The following is a 26,703-nucleotide window of genomic DNA, read 5'->3' as shown; positions in this document are numbered from 1 at the left end:
CATATATGAAACATTATTACAAATCTATGCAATGTGTATGTGTTCTCTCTCTCTCTCTCTTTCTCTTCCCTGCCATTAACCAGAATTTGAACTCAGGACTTTCCTTTTGCTCATCTTGCTTGCTTTGCTGGGCTGGTACCTCTATCACTTGACTCACACCTCCAGTCTGGTATTTTGCTAGTTAAATTAGAGATGAGTCTCAGACATTTCTGCCTGGCTCCTGAGGAGCCAGGATTATAGGCGTGAGCACTGACACCCAGCTTCTTTTGATGATGTATTGAGGTCATTTGAGTGATTTCATGTCTCCTCATGATCACTCTGGTGACATCATTTGCAATGATAGCAGGAGGGTTCGTTTTATAATTGACAGAGTCTGTGTTTGAACTGTAGAGGAAATAAAGAAAGGAATGTGGTGATTGAAGTAACATCATTCTTACCATCTCAGTACCACTCTCGGAAAGATACTGGAAGCTTGTTGAGGTCTCTTTCTTTCTTTCTTTCTTTCTTTCTTTCTTTCTTTCTTTCTTTCTTTCTTTCTTTCTTTCTTTCTTTCCTTCCCTTCCTTCCCTCCCTCCTTCCTTCCTTCCTTCCTTCCTTCCTTCCTTCCTTCCTTCCTTCCTTCCTTCTTTCCTTTCTTCTTTTGTGTTCTTTTTCAGAGGACATAATGGCTATGGTCCCCACAAGGCCGTTTCTTGATTATTTTCTCTGTTAAATGTCATTCTGTGAAAGCAAGATTTTGTACACTTCCTTGGAAGCAATGAAAATAATCAGCTTGATATTTTTTTTTGTTGGCCTGTCCAGATCTGGTTATAGTCCCATTAATATTTTTTGTAGGTTCAGCGGTTAATTGAGCTACTATTTAGTCCATCTTGCAACAGGCTCTCTGGATAGTGATAAAAATGAAAAGATGGACAGACAGTCTCTCTGTCAACACAGGGATACTAGTCTGTTGAATGCATCATTCGTGGTGAGATCTATGAAATAGGGTCCCCAAATGTTAGCACCCAGAACAAAAGTGGATCCTATTTATTTATTTATTTTATAGCAAGCTGTGAGCCACAGGCCGTTGAAAGACGAGGGTGAGGTGCCTTGGCCCTGGGTCAGGCTGAGGGCAGTGGGGCTCAGCACCTCATTATCCATGGCCATCTCCCCCGGAAGATTCCCCTCTGGTGAATTTTATTTGGGGGAGCACAGTGGGATTATGGCCGTGATATAAACATGACCCATGACCCGGTCAGTTTAAGAAGGAAAACAAAAGAGAGAATAAAAATATAATAAAATCCCCAAAGAGAACAACTTAATTCATTTGTTTGTTGTTTTACTTTGTTTAAGCTCTTTGATAAAATTTTGGCTTTCAGCTCTTGCTTAGCTGGAAGTAAATGGATTTGGGGGCTTGTTCAGGGGACCCCTATTTATTCTATCATTCTGTTCCCATGGAAGATGCATGCCTGAATTATCCTCAGAGGTGGCCACTGACACTTGTTACCATTTTCCTGAAGCCGTGGGTATTTATTTTATTTTTAGAAAGTTGCATCTGATGACAAATGAAAGACTTCATCTCTCCACTGCTCTACCAGTGGGAATAATTCCTTGCTGATAAGAGGGCTTATCTTTGTGGCTCAGTGGAATCTTTGCGGTTATATTAGGATTTGTCCTTCAAGCATTTCTAGGGTGGGAAGAACCGTCCTTCTTCACTCTGGAAGAAAACCAAGAAAACATGGGTAGAATTAAGTGCTGCTTAAGTGAAAGTCTTTAGGATACAGTTGAATACAAGATGAGGTTTTTGTCACGTTGCTGGCACAAAACCAAAACTTCTCTTAGAACACAATTAAAATCTCTTCCATATCTGTTATCTACTGCTATAACAGACAGGAAACCCAAACAGAATGGCTTAAAACAATAGCCAATTCTGCTGGACACCAGAGCCTGATGTCTGAAATCCTAGCTACTCAGGAAGTTGAGATGTGGAGGATCACAGTTGGAGGCCAGGCTAGGCAGAAAAGTTTTCAAGACTCTATCTCCAAAAGAACAGGGCAAAAGCAAAGTTGGAGGCATGGCTCAAGTGGTACTGTGCCACTCAAGTGAGTATGAGGGCCTGAGTTCAAACCCCTAGTCCTGTCCACCACCTCCAAATAAAAACAATAGCAAATTTGGAGCTCTCAGTATCTGTGAGGCTAGAAATCAGGAGCAGCTACTTGGCTGGTTCTGATTCAGAAATAATACTGGTTTGTCTGACTGTGGGTGGCGAACTGGGACTTTGGATCTGTTTTCAAGATGCACATGGGAGACAGGTTTGAGCTAGGTTTAGCAAAAGGCCTCTGTTCCCTGCCATGTGGGACTTTGTGTAGAACTGCCTCCGTCCTCAGAGGCAGACGGCAAAGGATTACCAGATGTGGGGTGAGACACTTCTGCACTGTCCATTTTCCTTTTGCCTGAGAACCCATTCCTTAGCTTTCACCCCAGGATGAATGGGATTTCCCAGTCTTCTAGGTTGAGGCTGCCCTGCCCACAATCTCCTTTAATGGCCGCCTTTCAGTCTGCCTGCAGTTTTCAGCAGCATGGGGTGCTATCAGGTGGCATCTTCAACACTGGCCGCAGATCTCCCTGGCTAGATGGTCCAGCCTAAAAGATGTATTTCCTACTTCCCACAGCCCCAGAGGCAATGGTATTATTGAATCCTGCTAGCACTGCATGAGTCCCCTTTCCCCATTTTCCAATAACATTTCTTCCAATTTCCTGTGTGGTCGACTTTGCATATTGTCCTCCAAACACCTCCAGCCCCACCAACCATGGTTTTAGTGCTGCTGCTGCTGCTGCTGCTGCTCCTCCTCCTCCCTCCGTCCCTCCCTCCCTCCGTCCCTCCCTCCCTCCCTCCCTCCTCCTCCCTCCTCCTCCCTCCTCCTCCTCCTCCTCCTCCTCCTCCTCCTCCTCCTCCTCCTCCTCCTCCTCCTCCTCCTTCTTCCTCCTCCTTCTCCTCCTCCTCCTCCTTCTTCTTCTCCTTCTCCTTCTTCTTCTCTTCTTCTTCTTTTGTTATTCTCTACTCGTAAGTATGAGAAGTCTATATTAATTTTCTATTACTGCTTAAATAAATTTACACCCATACCAGTGGCTTAAAACTGCAGGTCATTTGGCTACTTCAGGGTTTGTATAAGCCTGGAAATCAAGAATGGCTTAGCCAAATGGTGCAGTCTTAGGGTTTCTCCTGGGAAACTTGTCAGGCTGCCAGCTTGGGTGTACTCATCTGAGTGGGTAACGGTGGGTAGATTGCCTTTTGAGATGGCCAATGTCCTGGGTGAATGATTCAAGAGAGATTAACACAGGGCTAGGAATGGTGGCTCATGCCTATAATCACAGCTACTCAGAAGGGGGGGGGGACCAGGAGGACTGCAGCTCAAGGTTATCTCAGGCCCACCCCCTCAAAAAAATCAATGAGATCCTCATCTCAAGCAACAAGTTGGGTATATGGGGGTCTGTATTACTCCCAGTTACAGGGATGTAAAGGTAGGAGGATTGAGGCCCATAGTCAGCTTTGGAGAAAAAATAAATTATAAGACTCCAACAATAAATAAATAATAATGAAGCAAAAGTAATCACTGGGGCATAACTCAAGTGACAGAGAACCTGTTTAGTGAGCATGAGGCCCTGAGTTCAAACTCCAGTACCCCCCAAAACAGAGATAACTCCAGGTCTTTTCCCTGATGTGTCTTCAAAAAGGAATGCCTCCATTTCCCCATTGGGGTCATAGGTTACATTATTTGATTGGGAACTGTGCACAGCAGTAACATTGTTGTTTTATGGGAACAATTTGTTACGCATCCATAGCTACCTAATACAAGAAGTTTTTTATCCTCATTTCTTTGGTGATGGGTCAGACCATCCACTTCTTTTTAATGTCTGGAATGTTTTGATAAGATGCTCTCTTGGCTATTTGTGGGAGACTTAAAAAGTCATCTCCCTGCAAATCTCAGTTCCCTCCATGTCCTTCCTTTCTTTTTTTATTTTTTTTATGTTTTTTTTTATTGTGAAAATACTGTACAGAGGGGTTACAATTACATGGGCAAGATAATGAGTACATTTCTTATCAAGCATTGTAGCCTCCTCCTTTGTTTCCCCTTCCCATCCCTTCCCATCCTCCCCCAGCCCTCCCTACCCAATCCTCCTCCCCCCCACCAAAGTTGTAAAGTTCGTTTTCAACATAACGACTTGTACATCTCATTGTTGCAATGGTCCACCTGTATCCCTATTTAAACGATTTGTTTTTTCCCTTCCCCTCCACAAATTATACCAACCTCAAATACAGTGAAAGCAGGGGTTATACTGTGGAGAAGGAACATACAAAGCAACAAAGAAATCATCTTATAAATGTGTTAGAAACAATCACCTGAAAGAAAAAAAACATTTGAATACATATCTTAGGGTTCATTTCCCTAACATCAACTTATCTGACCTTTTCTGCTTGACTCAGACATATTCTAGTTATTGCAAATAAGGGAAACCATGGGACCTATGTTTCTTTGGGCCTGGCTTACTTCACTTAATATAATTTTTTCCAAGTCTTTCCAGTTCCTAACAAATGGGGCAATGCCATTCTTTCTGATGGAGGCCTAGAATTCCATTGGGTATATATACCACATGTTCTTGATCCATTCATCTACTGAGGGGCATCTGGGTTGGTTCCATGTCTTAGCTATGGTAAATAAGGCTGCAGTAAACATAGTCATTGTCCTTCCTTTCTTGTCCCTTCCCTTCTCCTTTCCTCCCTTTCTCCTCATTCCTCCTCCTTTCCTGTAACTCAGACTTTTTATTCTCTCGATACAGTATCTGAGAGAGCAACACCTGAGGTTCAGCATGCTCTCATCCCATGTGCAGCCCTGAAACACTCCGGGTAGCTCTAAGCTACCCACATGGCCAGTCTGTTCTGCAGCTTGAGGTGAAGATGGCTCAGATTCTCCAGTTTTGCCATGGAAGCATTTCCGATGAAGAGGGAACAGGGCTATGAACCTGAAGGTCAAGGTCAAGGGTCAGCAGAAGAACCATCTTCTAAATTTTATATAGTTTATTAAAAAATTGCATAGGACTTCCGGCCTTCCATTCCATTAATGTCATCAGAGCAGAGTTCCCCCTTGCAACGCCCCAGGCCCTGGTAGCTCACCGGAGGAGGGGGATGTGGCCACTGGCATCTGGACATGGGGGTGCCGGCTGTGTAATGTGGAAAGTGCGCGTCAGCCTGTGCACTGGATGCACCGAATCTGGGAGCGTCTGGAGAAATCAGAGAGAGGAAGGGGTGAGGGGTGACAGGGGATGAAAAGCCTTTGCAGTGGGAGGGGAAGAGCATTGAGAGACCCTGGCTAGAACTGGGGTGTAGAATAGAAAAGCTAGCTGCAACTGAGAGCCCCCAGTCTATCCTTCAGGATGCCTAGCAGGGCTGAGCGGTGGCTATTTTCTGCCCAGATAATAGGCTCCAGGCATGAAGTGAGGCCAGCAAGGGGAGGGCACTCGCCTAGCTCTGCAGTTACCTCCTCCAGCCAAAGCCCATGTTTACTGGGACAAGGACATTCAAAGGAGGCTCGTGCCTCATGCCCGGGCAGGGCTTCTGCCTACGGCATCTTGCCATACTCCATTTCTCACAGGTGCCTTCATTCTAATGTATTCCTTTCCAGACTTGGGGGGGGCGCTTTGGGGTGCAGACAGAAGCTGTGTGTGAGGTCTATGGACCAGTGGTCCTTTGGCATCTGGGGACCTGAGAGGGGGCTATGCATGCACCTTCTATCTGGTGGCATGGCAGTGCAGAGGGCCGTGACCTGTACATCTAGTCTCATGGAGATAAGAGCCCCCAGCGGGCAGCTTCCTCGTGGCAATGGAGGATGGAGCACTGGTACCAGGGCTGTGTGACTTGAATGCCAGGCTGTTGGAAATCTTAGAATTGTGGATGTGGTGTCAGCCACGTGGTTCACACGCCTGGACCCACGTCAAGGCAGCCTTTCACCCCACACCCCGGCCGTGGAGCCCTTCACATGCACAGTCCCGGAGCTGTGGCCAGCTTCTGCTCCTGGACAGAAGGACGAGGGCCAAGGGCTCAGCACCGTAGGGGGGTGTGAGGGTGCACAGCGCATGCTCATTCACAGCAGCTGCCATCTGCGGTAGTGGTGCCTTTGCTTTGTTCTGAGCAGCCCAAGCGAATGGCCCGGTACACACGAGCGAATGAACAAATGTAGCCTGGAAGCCTAGGGACCGTAGGCAAGTGCCAGCAGTGTTAAGAGTTCTGGGGGGGGGGGGGCGGGGCTGGGAAGGTGGCTTAGTGGTAGAGTGCTTGCTTAGCATGCATGAAGTCCTAGGTTCGATTCCTCAGTGCCACATAAACAGAAATAGAAGTGATGCTGTGGCTCAAGTGGTAGAGCACTAGCCTTGTGCAAAAGAAGCTCAGGGACAGTGCCCAGGACCTGAGTTCAAGCCCCAGGTCTGGCAAAAAAAAAAAAAAAAAAGAGTTCTGTGGGGAGACAGCGGATGGTCCCTTAATTACCATGGTCAGGAGGCAATGGGTACAATAGAAACTGTGCTTTGATTCGAATTCAGATCTTCTCCTGGTGTACCTCCAGATGGGCAGGCTGGGCAGGCTGGCTCCTTCCTGGGAGGTGCCCTCACAGTCTGAGCTATGATGTCATTGGTGGAACTTAGGATGTTTTCTATCTCCCATGGGCTCATCCAGCTGTCACCCATTATGAGTTGAAGAGCGTCTGTATGAAGTACGGTTCCCCCATCATGGTAGCAAAGCCAGCCAGGGCAAGCTTACAGACTAAGAGGAAGTTCATCTGAGGTTCAACGACGTCATGTGTTGGTACTTGATTCCTTTATTTTTTTATGGTCAAGTAACCGTTCCATTGAATGGGTACTTTATTCCGTTTTTATGGCTGGGTAATGTTCCATTGAATGGATGTACTGTATCATGTTTTACTTAGCCATTCATCAACACAGGGCGGTTGGTCTGTTTCCATCTTTCGCTATTGCAGGTGAAGCTGATTGTGTTGATCCAGACATCTGTTCCCATTCTTTTCCTGCTATACCTTGACAGATCATATGGAAACTACATCTTTCACTTTGGAACTCTGAACTATTCTCCTGGCAGCAAGCTCACAAGGGTTCTGATTCCTCCACATTGTTGCCTCCACTTTTGAATTACAGGATGAGCTTTAATATAACAATGAGGGGGAAACACATCTGAATTATTTAGGCTTCATTTATTTAATGAGCCTGTATTAAGGCAGGAACTGGAAACTTATGGGCACTTTACCGCAAAATGCATCACAGCCTTGGAAATCCACAAAAGGCAAAGGTTGATTCACATGTGGAGATCAATCTGATTGTTAGTTCGCATCTATGGGCCATAGAAATACAAGATCATAAAATCCATGGAGTTTCGTGTGATGAACCTGTCTCACGATATGATTCATCAGGTATATTTTTCTATTAAAAAAGTACAATCGCCCATTGCCGATGACATCTGGTCTCGTCTGCATAAAATGAGCACTGAGGGTCGTATTATTATTTCACGTTTCATACTTCATCTAACCCATAAAGGCAGAGGTATAGGATGGCAAGCTGAGATTCCTCTTCTGAAAACATTAGGACATTTTATGTGTTACTTCTCTGTTTTTCTTATTCCCCTTCCCCCCACCCCCCTACAACATTGTGGCTTGTCATGTTTTCTTTCCGCCAACCCATAAAGGTGCCATCTTTATATGACACCAAAGTAAGGACTCATTTATATTTAGTGAAATGCAAACGAACACTTCATATCAACAAGCCTGTTCCAGAAAATATACATCTTCTCAAATTTGTAGGCCAAAAGAACATGAGATAAATTGGACATCATTTTATGTTCTCACAACAACTGGTAGAATAAACTAAGTTTTATGACTCCATTTCCTGATTCCTGGTAGGGAAGAAGGCATAGATAAGGCTCTTCATTCTACAATGCTTCAGACAGGTTAATTGCTGCATTATTTAGTTTACACACACACACACACACACACACACACACACACACACACACACACACACACACACACACACACACACACACACACACACACACACACACACACACACACACACACACACACACACACACACACACACACACACACACACACACACACACACACACACTCCAAATAGAAAAGACTTGATTCAAAAGGTGAGCAGGGAGGGGGCTGGGAACAAAGTGGTGGGTGTTGACTTCTTCATCCCAGCATTTTTAGAGTCTTTTTCTTTCTTTTGGACACATATGCTGTGCTATTCTGCAGGCTGACATCGTGGTGATAACCTGAAAGCCACTGTCACTGTCACATTACAGTTGGTATGTGACAAGCTTCCCCCAGGCTGGGAATGCAAAATCAACACATTATTATTATTGTTGTTATCATCATCATCATTATTATTTTGTGTTGGTACTGGGGTTGATCTCAGAGCCTTGCCTTCTCAGTTGGTTTTTTTGCTCAAGGCTGATGCTTTATCACTTGAGCCACAGCTCCACTTCAGCTTTTTTTGCTGGTTAATTGGAGATAAGAGTCTCATAGACTTTTCTGCCTGGGATGGTTTCAAACCACAATCCTCAGATCTCAGCCTCCTGAGTAGTTAGCATTACAAGCGTGAGCCACCAGTGCCCAGTTTGAATGCGTAATTGTACTGTACTGCAGTTTTGTTGGCCAGGATTTGGAGGGTGGGGGTGGGAGGGTGGTAGAGAGGGGCAGCTAGGTTCTGCTGCACAGTGCCAGGGCTGTGTCTGGAATGCTCTGGAAAATGGGGATGGTTGATTTCATATGTCTAAGAGTCTCGGTCATGGTAGATAGCTGGATTTCTTGGTTCTTCTTTGTATTGTGTCTTCCAGGATTGGAATATTCCAGATTGATTCTTTCCCTCATATATGTGGATTCTTTCTCTCATATACATGGCACATGGCAAGAATGCTGGAAGAGCTACAGCTGGCCAACGCCTGTCCATCTCTGTCTATGAATGTGGGTTTCCTTGGAGTATGGTGGTCTTGGATTAATTAGCCTTTTTTTATTTTAATACCAGCTTGTTCTCAGAACCTTTGTGTTTGCTTGGCTTCACTTGTCATGTTCCACCACTTGAGCCACACCTCCAGCCCAGATTTTTTTGCTGGTTGTTTTGGAGATGAAGTCTCAGAGACTTTCCTGCTTGGCCTTGAACTGTGAGCCTGTGGATCTCAACCTCCTGAGCAGCTAAGATAACAGGTGTGAGCCACTGTCATCCTCTGTCTGGTATCTTCTGTCTGCTAGCTTCACCATGAACCACAAGTAGAAGCTCCAGACCTCTTATGGCTTGGGCTTAAGAATCTCAAAGTGTCATTTCTGTCACCAAAGTCAGCCTGACTGAGAAAGGGTGAAATTCAGATGTCATTTCTCAATTAGAGGTGTTATTTTAAAAAATTAAAAAAATTAAGATCACCTTTAACCTGTCCCAGAGAGAGGCAGGCATTTAAGAAACAATCACACAAGGAACAACTAAAATCAAGGAAAAGCATAGGCATCTTTGTGCTCAGGGACACAGGTGGTTACTTGCAAGCCGAAACCCGGATGTACTGAGGAAAGACCCCCCCCCCAACCACCACTAACTGAGTCTGTGGTGGCTGAACATGGATGGTGCTGATGTGGTCAAGAACCTCTTTGCCTGCCCTCTACTTACTTGCCCTGTTCCCCTGTTGGGTTTATTCTCAAATAACAACTAGGAAGGCCACCAGCTGCCCCACAAGGCCACAGCTTTGCCAATCCCACGTGAGACAGACTATTTCCTTTAATAACACCATGGTGTGGTCCTGGGGTTTGATCTGAGGCTGGCTTGATCATATGCTCTTTTTCCTGAGCCAATCACTGCTACAGATGCAGACAGCTGGGGATGGGCCAGACCTGAAGGATGGACCACCCTTCTAAAATCTGCAGGTGTGGTGGTGAGATTCTAGTAAAGGCTGAGAGAGGAGAAGTCCCCTCACACAAGCCTAACCAGGAGACCTGCCTGGAGGAGTCTGGATTCACCGCCACAGGAAGGCAGGGGCATTGCTTCCTGTTTGGGAAGTGCTGGCATGGAGGTGACTGAGAACTCACCATCCTTGGTCAGGAAGGTAATGACGGGGGCTCCAGAGATCTGAGGGCCTGGTCACTGGGGGGGTTGGGGCAGTGGCTCATACAGGCTTTCTTGGGCCAACACTAGGGACAGGCTTGAAAGTGGGGGGACACTGTCCAGAGGGGCAGGGGTCCCACCCAGAAGGGGAAGAGGGCCAAGAAGCTTCCTACAGAGGAATAGTGGAGTCTATGAGACTCCCGGCCAAGGGCACTGATGGTGTCTCGGGAGGTCTTTCTGCATCTGGAAGCATGGTTAGAGCCTGTGCTGTGCATGGCTCTCAGATATGAGGTGCAACTTTGTGCGTGTTTGTAGGGCAGGAGGTCTACAAGACAGACAGGCTGCGGATGGCTGAAATCATCTTGCCCGAGTGATTTGGATATGTAATTATTTGAGTTTGACGTTGGCAAGCACTTGAGCTAAGAGGTCTCCGCTCACAGAGGAGAAAAGAAATAACCTAGGGCTCACTACACAAGAGGCCACGTTGGGCTCATTTAGGTAACAAGGACTTCGTAATTAACCTCCGTTATAAACATGACAATTAGTTGATATCAGCACGTTGTAGGGCTTGCCGTGCAAAGTCTGGGCTAATTATCATAATTGCCCACATTTTTCATGCACTTACTTTGTGATAGGTACGGTGGGTGTCACCTGCATGAAGCACATGAGGTAACTCTGTGAGGGAGACATTCTTATCACTGTTTATCCCTGTCCACAGCTGGGGAAGCTGAGCCTTGGGGACCCCACCCAACGCTATGTAGCTGGTGGGTGGGACAGAGAGATTGGAGACTCAGGGCAGGCTGTCTAGGTACATGCTCTCTCAAATCTTAGGGGAATGGGAGATCTCTCTCTTCCTCTCCACTCCTGTCCTTCTGCCCTCTCCCTCTCCCTCCTCCTCTTCCTCTCCTCTCCTCTTCCCTCTCACCACTCCCCTGCTCTCCCTCTCCTCCTGTCTCTCCTCCCCACTCCTCCTCCCCTCTCTCTCTCCTATCTATTAAGGTGTAAAGGGTTGACCCCTGTGCCTCCTCCATGGCTTGGGTTCAGAGGAAGTGACCAGCATGGAGAAGTAGGTGGGTAGATATCTAACCAGGGAGTGGGTGGGATAATGGAGGGTTGTGTGCTTGGCCCCTACCTGGGTGTGAGTCCCACCTCTGTCACTGTCTGATTATAAGAGCCCAGCAAGTCCCTTCATCTATAGAAGCAAGGATGGTGTGTAGTTCAATAGACTCTTTGGGGCTGGGTAAATGAGATAATTCCATAAAACACATGGCACAGTGCTCACCATATAGTGAGTTCTCCAGGAATATTTGCTAGTCTATTAATAATAACAATAATATAATAATATAAATATAAATATAATAATAATAATAATAAAGTGCTAGTTTGTTATCAATGAAGGAGCTCTGAGGGGGAAGGAGGGAGATTCAAGAAATGTGAGTACTTGATACTGGGCATCAAGGGAAGGCTTCAAACCCTGGGCATACATGCGTTATTTATTTGCAGAAGACAAAAATGGCTTGTGGCCCCTGCCCTTCTTTTTCGGCAGCCCACTCAGCTGACTTGTGATACGCATTCAGGGTCAACAGGTAAGGTCATGAGAGCAGGCATTGGACAGTCCTGGCCTTGGATCTCACCTGTTGTATAAACAAATGAGCTCTGGATTTCTCCTCTACCACTGATCTGCAGCACTAGCAGCAGCTAACATTGACTGAGAACTTCCCAATGTGCTGGGCACCATGGTGAGCAAGGGAATCCAGACCATGTGGTCTGGAGACTCTTAAGGTCAGCCAGCCTTCACTAGTCTATGCTGCACCCACACATGAGGGCTTTATAATAAACAGCAAAGGCTTATTTCCCACCTCTGGATCTCCCTCCTGCTGGAGTCTGAGCTTTGCCGGTGGTAAAGAGAAAAGAAGGGCCAGAGTAACACATGGTGGTTCTTACCGATTCTTCTGGGTCATATCTGCACTCCTGTTGGCTCACGTTCCCATGGCCCAAGCAAGCCACTTATCACAGTGTGAAATCAGCAAAGGCAGGCATTATGTTTCTACCACAAGGAGGGTTGTTTAGAAAGGGCTTTTTAAGAATAGGTTTGGAGAAGGGTGTTTTTTTTAACCAGTAATTAAACCTATTACAGATGGATTTTGAACCAAGCAATCAGATTACAGTGTGGCAGGTTCTCTGAGGCAATCCTCAGCTCTTTTGGTTTATCTTCTGAGTTGAGAAACAAGAGAGAGTTGCAGCAGGCATTGATGGCCGAGGTTCAAGTTGCTGGAACAAGGACAGGCAGAGTTGGAATAGGTGCATTAGAAGGACACTGCTGACCGTCATTCTGTCCCTGAGACCCAACACGATTGCTTCATCAGAGCAGGGCCTGTACGTTCTCTAGGAGTCAGGCCATCCTTGGAATTCCCAGGGAGGGTGGCAGTCCCTGAACCAGGGACTGCAGTGCATGCTGGGAGGTAGGGCAGGAACACAGGGCACTGGACAGACCTGAGACATGAATTCTACAGATACTGGTCCTAGGCTGTGGGAATGCCTGGCTAGAATTTCTCTTTCCACTTATGGTCGCAACCATCCTAGATGCAAAGTCAACCTATAGAAGGTCTATGGGAAGTTCAGTCACAACTCCAGAAGTCATTTGTGGCCCCCATCTTCTCACTGTTCTGCAATACAATTCAGTGACATTTGTCTGCTGAGGGTAACCTCCGTCGCTTCTGGTTCAAACAGTGTTTTCTGGAGAAATTATTGATTGGCATTGTTTTCCTTACTCTATCTCTTCCTCTGCTCCTTCTGGGTTTTCAGGCAGCCTCTGGATTGTGCCCTGGGCTGTGTTCAGATCCGTGAACCTCCTTCTGGTCATTTCTGGATATCCTCAACCTCAGTGGCACAGGGGACCCAGCAGGTGGGTCACGAGGGTGCCAGGGCAGCAGCGCTCTCTCTGCTCTCTCTGGTCCCTTCTGCCTTAAGCATGTCATGTGGCTGTCATTCCTGCACCAATCGCGGCTGCTCTCATGTTGAGGTGTGTGCTGAAAGCTGTCTCCACTTCACTGCCCAGGGACAGGATAACACCTGGGTGCTTGGACCTTTGGATGGTTCTAGCTACCTCTGGTGGAGGAAGGGAAGCTGAGTAGCAGTATTCAGGTGCCAGGTTTTCTAGTTCATCTTTTTTTGGCTTAGTTCCCCTCCCCATCCTCTCCTACCCTGCTCAGCCCATGAAACAATGTCAAGAGTCTTCCTATGCTCTGATGTCACTTCCTACAGGAACTACTCTGATGTCACTTCCTGTATCTCCCTTCCTCCCTTTCCCCAAAGCTATAGCCTAATTTTCCACAATTCAAAACCATCGTGTGTGTAGTTATTTACTAATTACTCTTAGACCTTACACAAAAAGTTATAACAGAGATCTCGTACCTGAAATACTCTTACCTGAAAATAAGCATAGCACATGATGTACACTATTTGACTCTTCTAAAGTTTCTTTCATTTGGCTCCCTTCATTCTTGAGCCTATCATTCTTTGACATATATTTTTTTCATGTACATTATAAAACCCACAATATGTTATTATTTTTTGCTTTAAGCTATCCATACTATTTTTTAAATGAATCTAGGATGAGACCAAAACATATGTGTCTTAGTATCATATATTTCCTTTTGCAAATACTCCTTTTTTCATGCCCTCTTGCCTGAGGAAATTCCTTGAACATTTCTTCCAGTGCATGTTGGTTGGAGATGAGCTCTCTCCTTCATTCATTTTCATTTTTTATACAGATATAATTATTAGGTATGGACTTATAAGTTGGTAAGTTTTTTCTTTCAGAACTTAAAAAAAATCTGCCTCCACCTAATGGTTGTGGTTCATATCTGTAACCCTAGCTACTCAGGAGGCTGAGATCTGAGGATCCCAGCTTGAAGCCAACCCAGGGAGGAAAGTCTATAAGACTCTTATCTCCAATTAACTATTAGGAAACTGGAAGTGGTGCTTGGGCTAGCTTTGCGCACAAAGAGGCTCAGTGACACAGCCTAGACCCTGAGTTCAAGTCCAAGGACTGACAAATAAATAATAATAATAATAATAATAATAATTCTCCTTTGAATTATATGCATAGATTCTGATGAGGCATTAATATCATTGTTTCTCTGCTATACACTTTGTTTCTCTGGTTAATTTTAATATTCTGTCTGCCTCTATCTCTGTACCCCCGTCTGTTTCTGTCTCTTTCCTGTGTTTCTGTCTCTCCTCCTTCCTTCGTGTGTGTGTGTGTGTGTGTGTGTGTATGTGTGTGTGTATGTGTGTGTTACTTTGATGGTTATACACCTTGGTGTATTTTCTTTGTGTTTGTACTGCTTTAGGATTTATTGAGATTCTTGAATTTGCAGATATAGAGTTTTATCAAACTGGAAAAAAAGAATTCTTATGATTTTTTCAGATATGATTTCTGTTCCTCCTACACTTATCCTGGGACTTCAGTACCTGGATGGTAGACATTGTACACCTGAGCCTTGTCAGGAAGACTCAGCGACTTGGCTATCATTACCTTCTCCTCCTCGGTGCTGAAGTCTAGAATTTCTCTCCTTGCCCAATACACGGAAGTAACAGCATGAAACTTTGTTTTTCTGCTTACCAGGGCCCATTGATCCCTGCTGCTGTCTTTTGTGCAATGGCAAAAAAAAATACAGCTGTGTCTACAATATTGTCCAGTTTTCTAGTTCTTTCCAGAAGACAGAACCTGGGCCCTTTTACTGCCTGTGCCAGGAAGCCCAAATCTTCAAGTCTCTGATATGCACCCCTTTGCCAATTTCCTTCCACTTAGAACTGTGGTCAATGTGATAGCTTTACTGAGAATGTTAAGACGTACTTTTGGTATAAAGGCACAGATTTACATGACAGTTACAGAGATTCTAAAAGGAAGGTAAATTTTATTCAAGGAAGTCGAAAGGAATTAATTTGACCCTATTTACTGAGCACCTTCTATCTAACAGTTTATCTAGTTGTTGGACATTTAATAGTAAACCAAAAGATCCAAGCAAAAGAAAACAGAATGCCCCAGGCCCTTACCAAATGCACGGAATGGAAAGAGAGATAAGAAATTAGTCTTAAGCCTTGTAAGAAAAATGTAGATAATAATTTAAAAAACCAAGGAAAATCCTAATCTTAATTAAAACTTGTCAAATGGAAAGTGTTGTGGGAATTGTTGAGAAATAATGATCTTTCCTGGCCACGCATGGCAGTGATTGGAAAATCTGGCCACAGGTAAAATAGTACATTTGTACGATCATAAATGGAAATCCAGGCTCTCACTGTCCCCTAGTGTCATGTTAAAAATTGCTATCGTAGAGCCAGGTGCCAGTGGCTCACATCTGTAATCCTAGCTGTTCAGGAGGCTTAGGTCTGAGGATCACGGTTTGAGGCCAGCTAAGACAGGAAAGTCCACGAAATGCTTATCTCCAGTGAGCTAGCAAAAAACTGAAAGTGGTGCTATGGCTCAAGTGATAGAGCATTATTAGTCTTGAGCAAAGACGCCCAGGGATAGCACCTAGGTCCCAAGTTCAAGCCTAGGACTGGCACACATGCACATATACATACACAAATTGCTACCACACAGTCAGTACCTATGTGCTGTCTTGATCCTCTTCAGTTTCTCCAGTACCGTAGGGTGCTCCATAAAGTCGTAGGGAGTCCAGCTTTTCCTGTGAGTGTGTCCCCAAGAACTCCAGAGTCTTGGCATTTGGAGAGTGACTAGCACCCCGGACTGGCTGTTCAGCCATTTGTTGAAAGAATCTCTGGGTGCACCTGATTCATGATACCTGCCTGGTTTCTTCTGGAAAATAGCTCAGCCACTCCCTGTCTGGAAGTTACTAGTTGTGATTTTGCATTTTCTTCCTTTGTTTTTCACAGCTGTACAGTCCTTGCATACCTTAAATGACCAGATTTCCCACTTTATCGTCACCAAATCAAAGGCTCTGGATGAGGATCAAGACCCCTTCCCCCCAGCGGAGAAGGAGACCCTGAAGAGCTCCATGATCCTCATGAGACACCTCTTGATGGATACCCAGGTACAGAGACCAACAGGGTGATTGGCCATAATTGGGCATGTGCTGGGATTTTGTCTAAGCCATCTAAGAATAGTCTGTTTCCAAACCTAAACAAAAGTTGTGTTGTTTTGATGTAGTGAATCCTGGATTTCTGATTTGTCTGACATAAGGGTTTGATGTTAAAAATGGCTTGCTTTTTAGCCAAGCACAGGTGGTTCATGCCTATAGTCTAGCCACTTAGGAGGATGAGATGTGAGGTTTGCTGTTCAAATCCAATCCAGGCAGAAAAAGCCAGAAGTAGAGCTATGGCTCAAGTGGTAGAATGCTAGCCTTGAGCAAAAAAAAGCTCAGGGGCAGTGCCCAAGCCCTGAGTTCAAGTACCAGTACTGGTACAAAAAAAAAAAAAGATTTGTTTTTACATCAAAGGAATAGGGCTTAAAAATAATGTCTCTGAAACTATAAAAGATCTATTCATCTTGAGAAAGTACAATATCCATTTACATGCAGACTGAGAAGGCAAAGCAGGCATCAGAGTAGAGCAAATACTCACCCCCAAACTGCTTCCATGAGTAGTTTAGTGCTGGTGAATATTTTGGTGCCTCATTAGAGTCTGCAAGTCTGCACTGCTTGTTCAAATACTAGCCATGAATTTGTTCTAGAGAAGATATCTAGCTTATTGAATGCTATTTTTCAAGTTTTCTCCTGGTATGCTATTTTATTGAAATGTTAAAAAAAATAATGGAGCTGCTCCTTCTGGCTTTGTTGGTGAATCTCTCCAGATATGTTGATGGTAAACACCAGGTAGTTTCAAGGAATTGATACTTTCTCCTGTGTTTGGGAGCCAAATGGTGCTGGATTTTTTTATTGTCTTTAGGATCCAGAATTGTTTTAGGAATTGTTATTTGGGTTTGGCGACTGATGTGTGAGTTTGCCCTGGAGCTTTCTTCCCGAGTTTGTTTTCTGTTGAACAACAGTGGTTAAAATGGTTGACGGATTCCCAGATTCCCACATCCTCCTCCTCCGCATCAGAGACTTTGAACTACAGTCACTTTGCTCTTGTTTCTACCGCAGTGATGTTTTATTTTCTAAACTAACCCTGAAACCCGGATCTTGTACCAGTAAGACGGTAGCGGGCTCTGCTTTTGAGCACAGCTCACCTGTCAACATTTGACGCTACCCCAGGGATCTGTGAGCCCCCGTGTTGAGCTGGCCCCAATTACGCACAGTCTTTCATTTCTATGCTGCATTCTCTCTTCTCCTCTTCATTAGGAACAATCCTTCAGATTCTCCTTTCTCCTACAAGCCGGTGTGAGGAGAAAAGATGAATTCTGAAACTCTAACAGCCATGTTTAAAACTCAGTGAAAAAAGAAAGGGAAATGGAGAGCAATTTACTGAATAAAGAGAGCAAATTGTTCTTGAAAGGCTTAGCTTTCCTCAGTGCCTGGATCCGGTTCTATAGCTGACACCCCAGCCCTGGGAACTGTAAACGAATCCCCAAAGATGCTGTGTGCATTCTAGCGGGCACCATCTTCTACTCCAGCAGCGGAGATCACTAAGCCCTGGAAGTGGACTTGAAAAGTGTTGAACCTAGATGGGCACTGGTAGCGCATGCCTGTAATCCAGGCTACTCCTGAGGCTGAGATCTGAGGATGGCAGCTTGAAGCCAGCCCAGGCAGGAAAGAAAGTTCATGAGACTCTTCTTTCTAATGAGCCACCAAAAAGCAGGAAGTAGAGCTGTGGCTCAAATGGTAGAATGCTAGTTTTGAACACATAAGCTCAGGGACAATGTTTTGGCCCTGAATTTAAGCCAGTACTGGTGTGTGTGTGCACACACACACACTTGAACATCTAACAGATCCTGGATTATGGATATAGGAGCAATAGCGGTTGTAGTTTGCAGCAACTTATTAGAGATTTTTATAAAGAATGAACAGAGAGTAATTTGATACCTCTCAGCATAAAGAAAGGGCAAATACTTAGAGACAGAAATGTTCATTACTCTGATTTGATCATCACATATTATATGTGCATGCGTCCTCCCACTGCATCCCAGAAAGATGGAAAATTACTACATGACTATTAAAAAGAAGACTTCACATTGCTCTCAGAAAGAGTCTCTCCCATTATATGCCTAGTTCTCCTAAAGCCTTGAATTCTTAATTGGTGTTTGTAGCCATATTTCCTTTTTTATTTTTTTATTTAAGGGGATTGAAACATAAAATGTGGCTACCGTGCAGAAATATTTTATTACCTGGGTTTTTTTTTTCAATCTCCTGTTGACACCTATCAGTATGTTCTCATCTCAATATCCAGGTAAAATTGAGCAAGGGATCCTAGATATTCTAGAAAGTTCTTTGCTCTGCAATCCACATGGGTTGGGTCTCCTTGTGCAGGAAGTCAGCTGGGAACACAGGATGGTGCCCAGAAGCAATGTGATCTCTTGGGCCTCATAGAGATTCCTTTTTCTTTTAGATCAATGAAGGATGGAGTGGGATGGACTCAGTTTAGCCTAAAAACACTTCCCTCTGTCAGTTCTGGTTCTTCCCAATATAGTAACTTTTCCAGACATCATTTGTGGTTGGGATTGATCCTAGGTCATTGCTGAAATCAAATAGAATTGAATTCCCTTGGCACAAAGAATGTTCCAAATGTGCTCCAATTAGCCCTGCTGAGTTGGTGAAATGATAAGGAACTTCACCATCAGGGCATGGCCAAGGTGATAGGGGGTTTGCCTTTGGAAGGAAACATCTAGAAATATGTTCTTTTCATGAAGCACTCATTCAGCTTTTATTTCCCCCATTTGATTGGCATCTGTTCATTGTGTAGAGGGATGACATTGTGGTATATCCATAAGTGCTTACAGTATACCCCCAATGAAAACCATGCTCCCCTCTGCCTCTCCTTGGCCCCTCTCCTCTTCTTGGAATAATTTCACTGCGTTGTTTTGTTCAGTCCTCATAAATATATAAAGTATTTAGACTCTGTACCCGCTATCATTCTCTCCTTTTGCCCTCTCTGCTCCTGCTGCCACCAGCACCAAATAGAACCTGTTTCACATTCCTGTCCTTTTGCGTATTCCTATAGAAATACTTGATTTTTAATGAAAATCTTCTTTGGAAACATAGCTGTTTTCCACCTGCTTTTACACATTGCTTCCTCCTTCACTTCCAACGACAGTGAAGGCCACTTAGTCCCATATTCTAAGTTCAGCTGTGGGAAGTGGGCAGAATGTATGTATGTGCACTCCCTCCCCAATTGGGGCTGCATTTTCTAGTAGCAGATGTCCATTGTGAGGTGTACGTATTGTAGGATGTAAAACCTTGAGTAGGAACTCCGACTCTTAACATGGTTAGTATAAAAGTTCTCCGGGTTTCATACCTGAAACGCTCTTAATAGTATTCATGTATGATGAAATATTCTTACCAGCTTACCATGTGGATGAAGTCAGGTAAAAAGGATTCCGTGGAAGCCAGAGGCTGCCGGAGGGGTGAGTGTTTACAAGGCAGAATCCATTCAAGTCACATCCGTTGTCTTGGAAGCAATAAATCCGTGCCTGTGGGAATGTCAAAGACAAAGGCAGTGTTCCGCGGTGAAATTCCACCTCTGACAATCAGAGAACAGTGCACACAGAGCAGGCCCATCACCCAGGGATGATGAGAAGGGGGGGTGGTACTGGGGGGGGTGGCGGTGATTGACAGGCCTGACAATCCATCCTGGAGCATGCCACAGCTGGCTCGTGGCCAGCGCAGAGGGCCTCTGTGATTCAGTCATCCCCTAAAAGCTTCCTGCCTGGGAGTGTCTTGCAGAAGCAGGGTGTTTCTATCTGCAGTCCAGGGCCCCTTGAGTCTGCAGTACCTTCTCCCCCTCAACGAGATGAAGAATCCTCTTGAGATTGCATTGGAAACCCGATCTGGTGGCTTATGTTCCTGAGAGCTCTGTCTACACTCAAAAATGCTAACTCAGGCTCATCAGAGATTAGATTCGTAACACCGAGCGTGGGGGCAGGGGAGCAATTCTTACTGGCATGAGGGTGACTCTGTATACAGAGGGGTTGATGACAGCAAATTCAATCTCCAATTGGCAGTTTTCCTCCCCTCCCTCCCTCCCTTTCTCCCTCTCCCCAAGACCTCCTTTCATGATTTATTAAAGGGGAGCCAATGCTTGGGGAAATGAGCAGAGAGCATGGTGTGCTCCTCCCACTGACTGTGGGGTGAAGGCTGGTCAAGGAACGACCCAGGGCCCAGGATTACACAGGGCTATGGCCAGTCCAGAGCTGTGAGCAGCTCACATTTGCATTCACTTGAAGTGCCTGGGGACCTCATTTTAAGATCAGCTGAGTCTCCCGCAGACCTCCTTTCCTGTCAGCCCATCTCTAGGAATGAAGTCAACTTTTTTTTTTTTTTTTTTGCTGGTCCTAGGGCTTGAACTGGCTCTGTCCCTGAGTCTCTCTGTGCTCAAGGCTAGTGCTCTACCACTTGAGCCATAGCTCCACTTCTAGCTTTCTCTGAGTAGTTTATTGGAGGCAAGAGTCTCACAGGCTTTCCTGCCTGGGCTGGCTTTGAACCACGGTCCTCAGATCTCAGCCTCCAGAGTAGCTAGGATTACAGGCGTGAGCCACTGGCACCAGGCTTGAAGTCAACCTCTAAAAACAAAATCACCCCACACCCCCTCATGCCTCTAAGCAGGTCTGTGCTCAAGATCTGACCCAAACCCAAATGTTTGGCAGGAAAGTGTGAAAGTTGCTTTATCATTTGAATTATTCCTTCCTTTTCAGCCCTTTCCTTCCCCTTTGCCCTTCTACTTCCTTCTCTCCCTCGCCCAGTCTAGCCTTTCTTCTTCTCTCCCTATTTTCCTTTTCCTTGCCACTTCCTCTCTTCTCTCCACTGCTTTCTTTGATTGGCCATGGAATGATATTCCACCTTTTTCTTCCCCTTCTCTATCTTCCTCTGTCTTCTGTTCTGTGATTTTGCCTTGGAAGCCTTTTTGCCAAAGCTCTGGTGGCTCTTGCCATGCAGGAGGGAGGTGATGAGCAGGAGGTGAGCCTGGCCATCCGAGGCAGGCTGGGGGCCTGGCAGGAGCCCGGATGGAACACAATTTGGATGGCTGGCTTTTTCTTCTCTTGTCTGTAGAAGTAGGGCCTAAGGAGCTCTCCAGGTTGCTCACACATTATGCACTCTGGCTGGTTTCCAACATGCCCGGACTGGGTTAACAGGAACAGATAAGCCTCCCTGCCCCTGCCCTGTCTCCTTCTAGACTGGCTTCAAGTGGGAAAGGGTGGTTGAGCCAAGGAACCTGAGTTCAGGTTCCTGAAAAATGGAAGGGAGCCTAGAGGTTGTGAGGAGGCCCCTGGGAATAGGGAAGTCCACACCTGTATCCCAGAGGTCAGCTTTGGTCTGATTCCGTTGCTAGCACTTTCCCACCTCTGGGGGCCATCCGAAGTCAGTGTGTGGTTCCAGGGGACCGGTGCTTCCGCAGGACCTGTGGTTGCGAGGAACAAGTGAATGGATGCTGTCCAGACATAGCTGGCTTCAGATCACACCCCTGAATGTGACCGTGTGGACGGCCCTCACTTTGAATGAATGAACTGAGGAACGAAAAAGGTCACAGACACGGGGGGGTGTCTCCGTGGAGCACCCTAAGTGTGCATGTCCTCATGACCCTCTAGGATGTGAGAACGTCGACATAAAGGACTAGAATGTTTCAGCTTGTTGGTAGCAGGCAGTGAAGGAATTCCCATTGGAGATGAGCAAACAGGCAAAGCTTTCAACCCCCAACCCACCAATCGCCCATCCCCTCGGAATTCCAACCTCCTCTGAAAGACCACTGGAGAAAGAAATCATTCAATGGTGCTGAGAAGCCCAGTCTCCCATACTAACGGCTGCCTTAATAAGCGGATCATTGCTTAATAAGTGTCTCAGCTCGTCAACTCCCAGAGTCCTCGGCTCCTTCCACACTGCCTGTCACTCCGCATTTGAAAAAGCAACACCTATATTCTATATTCTGTTTCTCAGAGGCCAAGCCAGGATGTCTGACACTTCCCATTTCTTCTGTCATTCTTGCAAGTCCATTTCTCATGCTGCCATAGCCATTTTTGATCTCTTAAAGCTATTAAAAAAATAAGCAAAATTTAATCTGCAGCCATGACCAGGCTTAGATACAAACTCCCCTGTTTGTATCCCTGAGGACTCTATAATCCCATCCCCCTGCAGGAAGTTAGGACACGCGATTACTCCCGCTCCCCTCTCCCCCCATCAAACTTGTGTCTACCTGCTTGCTTAAGAGAGAAAGGTTAACTTCCTCTGAGGCCTCGGTCACCTTTGTAAGAGCCACAAGGTAGAACTCAGCAGAGCATTATTCTCAACATTCACTGTGCGAAGATAGAAGTATAGTTGGGACAAAAATATTCCTGTCTATTCCTGTATTCTATTATTATTTTGGGGGGGGGGAGTCCGGTTGTTTGGCCTGAACTCTGGGCTTGGGCGCTGTCCCTCAGCAGTTCAGCTCAAGGCTAGTGCTCTGATACTTGAGCCACAGCGCCACTTCCGGCTTTTTTCTTTTTGCTTATGTGGTGCTGAGGAATTGAACCCAGGGCCTCAGGCATGCAAGGCAAGTGCTCTACCACTGAGCCACCTTCCCAGTCCTGTATTATTATTATTATTATTATTATTATTATTGGTGGTGGTACTGAAGCTTGAACTCGGGTCTTGGTACTTGCTAGGCAAATACGCTGCCAAAGTGAATTATGACCCCCGTCCCCACCCTCAGCTCTTTTTCTTTAATTTGTTTTTAAATAGGGTCTCACACTTTTGCCTGGGCCTGCTTCAACCATGATTCTCCTACCTCTTCATCCTGAGTGGTTGGGATTACAGGCATTTGACATAGTACCAAGTCCAAGTCCATCTGTTGGTATTCTGGATGAAAAAAAAAAACAACACAAACCCATTCCCCTAGAATGAGTCATACTTGAATGGAACCTGGTCTAGCTTCCAAGGAGATGCATTACACAGCAAATCTGTGAATTAATTTTCACATCATAGAGCCTTTATGTTAACATTTTTAGACACAAAGCAGTTATCATCATGAGGTGTTTAAAATGATGACAGCATAGAATGCATCCAGTGGTCGCTGGTTAACAGTGAGGGGGAAGAAATAGCAGCAGCCTCATGGCAGGGGCTTTGGGAGGTTAGCCGCACTCTCTAGTGGTCAGCAACAAGAGCAATCTGCGGAGCAAACCAGGGGACACCTCAGTGGGAACCGTGGAATGGCTCTTAGGAAAAGGAGAGGGTCCCCATGGCAGAACAGACATGAAAGAGGGCAGCCATGGAGAGCTGGAAGTTCACGGGCTGAGGAGCAGCTGACTGCTTTCTCTCTGTCATGTTGATCAAGACTCCAATTCCAACAAGATCAGGACAGCCAGTCTTCGGTCACAGAGTCTCCTCTTCTGGGACCATGGAAGTGCTGGCCTGTCAACAGGTGATCTTACCAAGACCTCATGCAGTGTGTGGAAGTATTATCACCACAAAGAAGGAGTGAGAGCCGGGCAGAAGCCACCACAGGCAGAGAGGTCATGCCATCTGCATGCATGACTCTGAGCTCCACACTGAAATACAGGGACACAGAGAGACTAAACCTTGCCTCCACCTACACAGGAACTGTATTAGTCTGTTCTGTGTTGCTGTAACAAAATGCCTGATGCTGGGTAATTTTGAAAGAAAAGAGGATTCTGTGGTCCAGGATTCTGAAGGCTGAAAGTCCAAATAGCAAAGTGCTATTTGGAAGATGTCCATTTCCTCAAGACCAGCACATTAGGAACTAAGCTTTCAGAGATGAATCTTTGGGGGGGGGGGCAAACCTCATCAAACCCCAGCAAGAATGGAACAGACTTGTGCCTGGTGGGGGGCATGCAGCGGATGTGGGGGTGGGGTGGAAGTTCAGAAAAAGACCTAGCTGACACGTGCAGATCTGTTTTCTATTTACAAAGTACTTTCATGAGTAGTTTCTGGGTTTTCCTTCCCTGCTATCCCTGAGAAGTACAAGAGGTTGAATATTATTTTCTCTATTTTGAAAAGTAGCTATTAAGCATTACTAAAATAGATCTCTTTTGTATTGTTCCATCTGGGCCATCACAAAGCAAATGTAATTGATTTCCTCCTTGTAAGCGGTGACCCTCAGGGTATTTGCTTCCTGAGGGCTTATTAAATAAGAGAGAAAGGAAGTATGTAATTTTGAAGAGGGTGGGGTAAAGAGGGAGAAGATTAAAACCTGGCTTTAGACAGAGAATGTCATGCATAACTCAAAATGTTGTGACAAATTGAAGAAGAATGAGATACATTGCTAAAGCTAGACTCTGACCTCTCAGAATCTTGGAAGGCCTAAGGTTCCAAGTATGTCAGTGGCAAAAATCTCTCAGAATAGGAAAGAGACAAGAGGACTTCTTCCCTGGCAAATATCCCCGTCTCTCATGGTGTCTCGTCATCTTGGTAAATAGATGGCTCCAAAAAATGATCCTAATGTCAGCATCATTATTTAAATGGCTGGTCCTCAATGTGGAGGAAGAGAGAGAAGGAAATCTCCAGGAGATTTTTAGCAATGTCTGGTGATGGGTTTGCATCATGGCACTAAGTATCATTTGAAGGGTAGAGGTCAAAGGTGTTTCTAAACTTCCCACAATGCATGGGGCAGCCTAGTGTAGCAAAGCATTCACCAGCCATAAGCACAGAGAGCATCAGAGGCTGGGAAAGTCCTGCAAATTTTCATGATCTAGGGAACTTCCAACTGCAGAATCATTCTTCTCTTCAGAGGCCCTACAATCAATTATGATTGCTCTGCTAGATAGACCTTACCCATTCCCTCCTCCTCTTCTTCCCTCACTGAGCACCTACTGTGTGCTGGCTATGGAGAAAGCACAGGAAAGATAAAGGAAGAGATCTTTGCTCTTGGAGATCCTGTATTTTCATGGGGTTTTTATCATGAGGTGAGAGAAATTTGAAAGTAGCCAGCTAATAATGGAAATGTAAAAGTAGTCAAATCAATAATGAGCTGCAAGAGATTTTAGGACCTGCTGTAGTTAAGGTTCAAAAGATATTGACTTTGTTTTGTTTTGTTTTGTGCCAGTCTTGCGGCTTGAACTCAGGGCCTAGACACTGTCCCTTTTTTTCAAGGCTAGTGTTTTACCACTTGAGCCACAGCTCCATTTGTGGCTTTTTGGTAGTTCATTGGAGATGAATGAATTTTTCTTGCCTGGGCTGGCTTTGAACTGCAGTCCTTAGATCTCAGCCACCCGAGTAGCTAGGATTCAGGTGTAAGTCACCAGTGCCCATCTATTGTCTTGAGGAGAAAGAGAGAGAGAGAGAGAGAGAGAGAGAGAGAGAGACAGACAGACAGACAGACAGACAGACAGAGACAGAGACAGAGAGAGACAGAGACAGAGAGACAGAGAGAGACAGAGACAGAGAGGAATGAATGTGTGTATGGGGGGATGGGCTGTCCTTCCTGTGCATAAATATATACCATAGTTGTATATGCTTAGCATGCATGTAGTCACTGTAAATAGATCCCCTGAGATATTACGGAAGATTGATGCAAATTATTTACTCCTCAAATTTGCATTTAATTTAGGGAATGCAAAAATCCACAGTATCACCTAAGAAGCAGGTATCCTCGTGTCCTATTCCTGCTGGGATCCACAGAGATGGCAGGACGGCAGCCCTTCCTCATTTGGTGCCATGGACACACAGACACACGGAGAAGATGGCACAGGAAGGGCTATCTGACCTCCACGAGCATTGGTCAGAAGGATGCAGGAAACAAACAAATGAGGAAAGGGCAGGATTGGTTTGGGTAGAACGTGGGGAAACCAGGGCTGCCATTCCTTTGCATTGATGCTGGCATCTAGAATCTGGCCGGCAGTCAATGCTCAATTATGTACCTGAAGCACCAACTTAACGGATCCACTGTAAGCCAGGCTTTCCTTTCCGTGTGACATGCACTCAGGAAATGGAAATTAATGTGAGTCTGAATGAGATGTAATTAGAAAGATAATTTCGTTGCCAATATCTGTTCTCACCATAATGAAATTCAACATCAGATAATTTTTTTAGAGTATTGGCTATTTGGTATTATTTTTATGCCACAGTTTTTATCCATTAGTCAGATAATAAAGAGTTGAATGCATGCCATGTAATTACAACCCCAAAATAACTTACACGCAGGACAATAAATCTTACCTAGAGCTCCTGGGGCTTCCTATTCACTTTCAACTCCAAGAGTCCTTGTAGAACAGCCATGTAAACTGAGGCATAGCGTTGCTGAGTGCCATCAACTTAAATGCAACATTAGATCTGGGAGTGGAGCCAGACAGTCTCTATGTTCTTCCCTGCTTGTCTCTGAGCAGATCCTACCACAAAGCAGTTCAACAGTGAGCTGGTGACTTGGCTAAATCTCAGTGAGCATTTAACTTGTGTAGGATTTGAAGCAAAGATGCTCCTTGGGTCAGCTGTTTGCTTTCAGTATTGATGTTCTTCCCTG

At 45.3% G+C, this 26,703-nt stretch overlaps 1 protein-coding gene and 1 long non-coding RNA gene across 2 annotated transcripts in view; one reads left to right on the top strand and one right to left on the bottom strand.

The window, feature by feature from the left end:
- Positions 1–1,470: 1,470 nt before the first annotated feature.
- LOC138838419 (uncharacterized) lies at positions 1,471–19,690 on the bottom strand. Its single transcript, XR_011375599.1, has 3 exons — positions 19,608–19,690; positions 5,153–5,259; positions 1,471–1,696 (listed from the first exon to the last, which is right to left on the bottom strand). It is a non-coding gene; the product is annotated as an uncharacterized lncRNA (long non-coding RNA).
- Kazn (kazrin, periplakin interacting protein) overlaps positions 16,121–26,703 on the top strand; it is a 502,475-nt gene continuing 491,892 nt past the window's right edge. The window contains exon 1 of the mRNA XM_070037902.1: positions 16,121–16,196. Coding sequence (XP_069894003.1) covers positions 16,161–16,196 — 36 coding nt within the window. The 5' untranslated portion in view covers positions 16,121–16,160. The remainder of the gene's footprint in view (positions 16,197–26,703) is intronic.

The sequence above is a fragment of the Dipodomys merriami genome, unplaced genomic scaffold (genome assembly GCF_024711535.1).
Source record: "Dipodomys merriami isolate MVZ:Mamm:240054 unplaced genomic scaffold, mDipMer1.0.p SCAF_28, whole genome shotgun sequence".
NCBI lineage: Eukaryota > Metazoa > Chordata > Mammalia > Rodentia > Heteromyidae > Dipodomys > Dipodomys merriami.
The sequence above is the reverse complement of the archived record's forward strand: the minus strand, read 5'-3'. Positions and strand labels throughout refer to the sequence as shown.